Source organism: Myxine glutinosa, chromosome 4 (assembly GCF_964187855.1).
Source record: "Myxine glutinosa chromosome 4, kmMyxGlut1.1, whole genome shotgun sequence".
Classification (NCBI taxonomy): Eukaryota; Metazoa; Chordata; class Myxini; order Myxiniformes; family Myxinidae; genus Myxine; species Myxine glutinosa.
In genome coordinates, this window is record NC_136264.1 from 66,225,306 (window position 1) to 66,232,267 (window position 6,962).

General features: G+C 42.2%; 1 protein-coding gene across 1 annotated transcript in view; it reads right to left on the reverse strand.

Moving 5' to 3' along the window:
* Nucleotides 1-6,962, reverse strand: part of FAT4 (FAT atypical cadherin 4) — a 144,372-nt gene that overhangs the window by 114,114 nt on the left and 23,296 nt on the right. The window contains exon 3 of the mRNA XM_068114588.2: nt 6,582-6,941. Coding sequence (XP_067970689.2) covers nt 6,582-6,941 — 360 coding nt within the window. The remainder of the gene's footprint in view (nt 1-6,581; nt 6,942-6,962) is intronic.

Below are 6,962 nucleotides of genomic sequence, written 5' to 3' on the forward strand. Positions count from 1 at the left end.
TTTTGTAGAGAGTGACCCTGTGGAGTAAGAATTAACAGGATTTTACCCACATTCTTGCTTATTTTGCAGATATGGCATGTGCTAGTACCAGTGTTTCATTGAAAACTCGGGCTCAGGATAATGTGTATCTCATTGGGTCCACTTCTGGAGATGCCATCAAAGGTGCCAAGCTCCCGACTGTGCATCAATCTCTTGTCCTGTTTTTCCATTTTTATTTTTATTTTTTTTTTAAATTTTTTTTTTTTTTGTATACAAGATCGAGGCTCGTGAAAGAGCGAACATTAATCACACAGAAAGACAAAACAGACACACAAAACAAATAACATCGGGAGCGATAGACAAGATGGGGAGAGAGGGGGAAGGACACAAACACAACATTTGAGAGCAGGGACCGAGAGACATGGAGACATCGAGAGAACTGTGGGAGGGAGAGGGCTTTGGGGGGGGAGGCATGGGAAGGGGGGGGGGGGGGGTGGGAGAGGTATAAAACATATGGACACTGCCAAGACTTCCAGGAAAGAAGTTGGAATTTCAAACAAGGTGGATCTGGGGTGAATTAGTGGGGGTAGAAAAGATCAAGGTTTTGGATGGGGGAAGATAAGAGATGGTGGTGAACAGCTGTTTTGAAGACCTGGAGGGAGGAGTGTGATTGAAGTGAGTGTGGGAGTTTGTTCCAGAGGCGGGAGAAAAGAGGAATGAAAGAGTGAAGGTGAGCAGAGAGCCGAGATTTCGGCAGTTTAACCATCAGAGGGTGGCTGGCAGATCTTGTGCGACCTGTAGGAATATTTGGGGGACAGAGCACAGAGAGAGCTGGGGGAGCAAGGCCGGATAGGAGTCGGTAGAAGACAGAAAGACCACCTACCTGCCTGCGGTGAGTGAGTGAAAGGCCCTCAGAGATAGCTTCATCGCGGGAGATTCCAATGATTCTGAAAGCTTTGGATTCAACAGCGTGAAGCCGAGCCAGGTGTGAAGCAGGAGCACCAGCCCATAGGGGAGAACAGTATTCCATTGAGCTGCGGATGAAAGCCCTGTATGTGGTGAGGAGCTCAGGTGTGCCTAGGAAGGACTTCGCACGACGGAGGATGCCCAGTCGGCAACTGGCTTTGGAGGCCAGCTTGGAAATGTGGTTTTCCCAAGAAAGATCATGGCAGATGGTGAGACCCAAAAGCTTGAGCGACAGAACTTCTTGGAGAGGATTGTTGAGAAAGTAGATGGGAGGGTTGTCCAGTCGATCTTTTCGGAGACATAGTAAGAGTGTGAGATTTGTCAGAATTGAAAGACATGTTCCACATGTTTGACCAGTCTGTGATTTTGTCCAGGTCTTCAGAGAGTGAGGAGGCTGCAGACTGCCGATCTGAGGGAAGAGGAATGGAGCGGCAGAGAGTGGAGTCATCAGCAAAGAGATAAAGAGGATTTTCCAGAGAGTCGGAGAGATCATTGATAAAGACCAGAAAAAGCACAGGGCCCAGCACACTGCCTTGGGGAACTCCAGCCTGAACGGGAAGGGGAGATGAGAGAAATCCATTCAGGGCCACACGTTGACTACGACCAGAGAGCTAGTCCGCAAGCCATGCATGGAGATTTCCATGGATACCATAGGAGGAGAGTTTGGTGAGCAGAGCTGGGTGCCAGACTGTATCGAAGGCACGTGATATGTCAAGGGAGACAGCTCTGATTTCCTGTTTGGCATTGAGGACCTCCATCCATCTCAACAATGGATGGAGGTCCTCAATGGTCCATCACCTGAAGAAGGAGAATCACACTGCCCGGGAGAGTGCAACCCTCACCATTGAAGAGGTTGTGAAGTTCTGGGAAAAAGCTCACCTACCTACAACGACGAAGCAGCACTGCATCCATCGTTTGGAGAGGCTATATGAAGAATGGAGGAGCCTCCAAAAAGGTGCAAAGCGGGGTGGTGCGACCCAAGAGAAAAAGGAAGCATCCTTCAAGGCCTCCTTGGAGAAGACGTTTGATCTTAGGCATGCAGATTCGGAGGCCATAATCACCAACCCCGAGGACAGGAAGTTTCTTCACGATCAATTCTCAGAGAGGAAGGCTTCAATGGGATCTGTAGACACTGTGTTGGAAGCAAAAATGTTCTTGTGTGTTTGAAAGATCAGCAGCCATGAGATGATTATCGTGAACTCCTAGAACTGACTGTCATCTACATGGGAGGAAACCCACCTTGTGGAATCCGGATCATGGCTCCAGGAGCAATGCACAGAGCCAGATGGATGGCAAAAGCACTATATTCACTACAGGTGTTCATGTTTCGGTCAGAGTTCCACTTGACACTTTGAGAGGCGAGAGAACTCCGAGCCTTCAACATTTTTGTCTGCCTTGTGTATGTACAGGCTTGGTTTCGGGCTCCACAAGCTATTGAGGCTCCCTGAATGATATTAACCTCTTCAAGAAGTTGGAAAAGTTTGAACAAATCAATCAGAAGATGGCTCAGGCAGCCTTGAAGGCACTTGGCCGCCACACGTGGTACATGAGCCCAGTACAAGTGGCATTTGCATTCTTTGACACCAGAATTGACAAAGAAAGCAAGATCAATATGATTGAAGCATTGAAAAATGACGGTGAAAACCCCTCTCCAAAGAGACCAGCTATCAAACGAGGAACCGCCCTGTCAATCGCTGGCCTCATAACAAAACACACCAAGCATTTCTTCAGCATCCTAGGGACCCCAACTGATTGGATGGATAAGGATCCTGGTTCATGGGAGCAAGAAACCAGCTTTCAGGAAGCAAAGAAAGCCGCCAGTGGCTTAGTCGTGGTGAACGACAGGGCAGAAAGGGGTGTCACATTGATACAAGACTACAATAAGCTCCTTACAAAGGATGAAGAGCAAAAGCAAGCTCTGCTACAAGTTGTTGCTGCTCACAGGAAGATGTACCCCGATGCCAAGAAGGCGACAGTGGTGAAACAGGCCCAGAAATAGGAGTTACATTTCTCATTATATTTGGGTTTTTTAAATATTATGTGATATGGTGTCTCTTCATTTTATGAACTGAACATTTGGATTGTTATCATTGAATTTGAGTTTTCATAGCAATTTCGTGCTATTTGTGCAGCTATTGTAACATGTGTTTGCTAGAATACAAAGAAAGTGAGTGGAGGGTGGATTTTCATAAAACAAACTTCTGGTTTTGCTTTCGATCCATATATAGAAAAGTTTTGTAGACACCTTTAGTTTGAAGGCTGATGTGGCACCCCTAAATAAAATCAGATTGCTTTCATATTTGGTGTCTTTTCATTTTGGAACAAAAGGAACAACATAAAGCCATGTCCCAGTAAATATTTAAAAAAAATTATTTTGAGCACCACCCTAATATATATATATATATATATATATATATATATATATATATATATATATATTTATATATTTATATATATATATATATATATATATAATTATATATATATATATATATATATATATATATGTATATATATATATATATATATATATATATATATATATATATATATATATATATATACATATATATATATATATACATATATATATATATACATATATATATATATACATATATATATATATACATATATATATATATACATATATATATATATACATATATATATATATACATATATATATATATATATATATATATATATATATATATATTATATATATATATATATATATATATATATATATATATATATATATATATATATATATATATATATATATATATACATATATATATATATATATATATTATATATATATATATATATATAAATATATAAATAAATATATACGAGTATATGGCTATATATACATTATACAGTCACGTGAAAAAGTAAGTACACCCCATGTAAAGTTTTGACTTTTTCAACATATTTCAACATACAGCTATTTGATATTCATTTCAACAATATTGATAGATAAAGGTGATATAATATAACAAATATCATGAAACATTTACATTTTGTAGTCCATTGTATAATTTAAATGAACATAAATGCAAATTTCACATGTGGAAAAAGTAAGTACACCCCCACATTTATCACTACTTCAAATACCTGAAATTAGAATCAGGTGCACCAGCTCAGGTGCAAATGATTAGAACATCGTTAGAGAGGATCTTGGAGGAACCTGTCTTATTTAAACCTCAGACATTTAATTTGGTTTGCTCTTTGTTGTTGAAGTGTGCGGCGTCACCATGCCTAGATCAAAAGAGCTCTCTGAGGCCTTCAGAAAGAAGGTTATAGATGCCTACGAGTCTGGGAAGGTATTTTAAAAGATCTCCAAACAATTTGAAATCAATCATTCGACTGTCCGGAAGATCATCTACAAGTGGAGAAGATTCCAAACAACTGCCAACTTGTTCAGGCAAGGCCGCCCCAGCAAGTTCAGCCCGAGAGCAGACCGCAAGATGCTGAAAGAAGTCTCTAAGAACCCCAGAATGTCATCACGGGACTTACAGGTAGCTCTTGCCACTGTTGATGTCAAAGTGCACGAGTCTACCATAAGAAAGAGGCTGCACAAATTTGATCTACATGGGAGGTGTGCCAGGAGGAAACCTTTGCTGTCCAGAAAGAACATCAGGGCAAGACTAAAGTTTGCCAATGAACACCTCGGCAAAGACTAGCACTTCTCGAACGATGTGCTCTGGACAGATGAGTCAAAGGTAGAGCTATTTCGCCACAGTACCAGAAGACATGTTTGGCATAAACCAAAGACAGCATTTGACCACAAGAACCTGATACCAACTGTAAAGCATGGTGGTGGAAATATTATGGTTTGGGCCAGCTTTGCTGCATCAGGGCCTGGGGAGCTCACCATCATAGAATCCACTCTGAATTCTTCATTGTACCAGAGGGTGCTTGAGGATAATGTGAGGCCATCTGTCGGAAAGTTGAAGCTCAACCGAAGGTGGACCTTGCAACATGACAATGACCCTAAACATACCAGTAAATCCACCAAGGAATGGCTGAAAAGAAAGAAATGGAGGGTTCTGGAATGGCCAAGTCAAATCCCGGATCTAAATCCCATCGTGATGTTGTGGGGGGATTTTAAACGAGTTGTGCGTGCAGGAAACTGTGCAGGAGTTGTGTCGGCCTTAGTTGTTGTGTCGTGCAGGAAACGTGCAGTGAACTCCATTCAATGTACAATGTGTGCTGAGTGGGTTCATCAAAAATGTAGTGGTCTGAGAGGGTCATTAACCAGTGTGGCAGCTACATTCAAATGTAAGGTGTGCACAGAGGGAGCTGCAGATGGAGGAAATGTTGAGTTGGATCTTGGAGACGGCGTGAAGCTGGAAGGTGTGAAAACATTTTGCTACCTCGGAGACATGCTGAATGGAGAAGGTGGATCAGACTCGGCAACGGTTGCTCGAGTGAGATGTGCATGGAAGAAGTTTCGGGAACTGAGTGGCGTGCTGATGAGGAGGAGAGTGTCGCTGAAGCTGAAGGGAAAGGTGTATGCTGCATGTGTGAGAAGTGTTATGATTTATGGGAGCGAGACATGGGTAATGAACGTAGAGCAGCAACAAAGGCTGGAAAGGGTGGAAATGCGAATGGTTCGATGGATGTGCGGAGTATCGTTGAGAGAGAGGAAGACAAATGATGAATTGCAAAAGATGATGGGAATATTGCCTGTGATTGATGCTGTGAAGAGGAACAGGTTGAGATGGTTTGGTCATGTATTGAGGAAGGATGAAAGTGACTGGTTCAGAAGAGTGATGGAAGTTAATGTAGAAGGAAGTAGAGGACGGGGAAGACCGAGAAAGACTTGGCTAAAGATGGTGGAAGAAGAAATGCGGGCAAGGGGGTTAACAAGGAGAGATGCAGAAAATAGGGCAAAATGGAGAAGATTGTCATGGGGACCGCAAGGCTAACCCCCGCTCTAGCAGGGAACATGGCCTTAAAATGCATGTTGTTGTTGTTGTTGTTGTTGTTGTGCGTGCAGGGAAACCCCTCAAACATCGCACAGCTGAAAGAATTCTGCATGGAGGAGTGGGCAAAAAATTTTCCCAGTCGATGTCAGAGACTGGTAGACAGTTTTAGAAACGCCTACTTGAGGTTGTTTCTGCCAAAGGGGGCAATAACACCTATTAGAGCCAAGGGTGTACTTACTTTTTCCACATGCGAAATTTGCATTTATGTTTATTTAAATTATACAATGGACTACAAAATGTAATTGTTTCATGATATTTGTTATATTATATCACCTTTATCTATCAATATTGTTGAAATGAAGATCAAATAGCTGTATGTTGAAATATGTTGAAAAAGTCAAAACTTTACATGGGGTGTACTTACTTCTTCACGTGACTGTATATATATATATATAAATATATTCTTACTTTATATATATTCAAATAACTATCATAAAACTTCAATTAACTTGGATAAAGTATTTTTTTCCAACTTGCTGTAAAATGTATTTATATATCGCAAAGTGTCTGCATGTTGTTGTAGACTCATCATTCAGGAACTGTCAGAGGTGTGAAAGGAGTTGCAGAACAGAAACAAGCCAATACAGGGAATTCTGAATTTGCCAAGACACGGGCCCAAACGCATTCCCAACATACCTTCATCAGAATCCGAGGCATTGATTGCAACCACAAAAGTCCCTGGCTCCACTTCCTCATCCACCTCAGTCGAGTAGGCCTCAGGTATCAGGAGAGGACTGCAATCATTGACATCAGCGACGCTGACGTAAATCCGTGCACGGGCCACGAGACCACCTCCATCTGTCGCCCGAGCCCAAAGCGTGTAAAGCTCTCGGGTTTCCCGGTCCAGACGTCCGGCGAGAGAGAGGGCACCCGTGACAGGGTGCAGGGAAAGAGGGGCAGTAAGAGGGCCACCATTGAGGCCCTCGAGGGAATATGTCACAGCTCCAAAGGCCCTAGCGTCTGGATCCTCAGCACTCAGCCAACCTATTATGGTACCTATTTGGGGAAAATATGCAT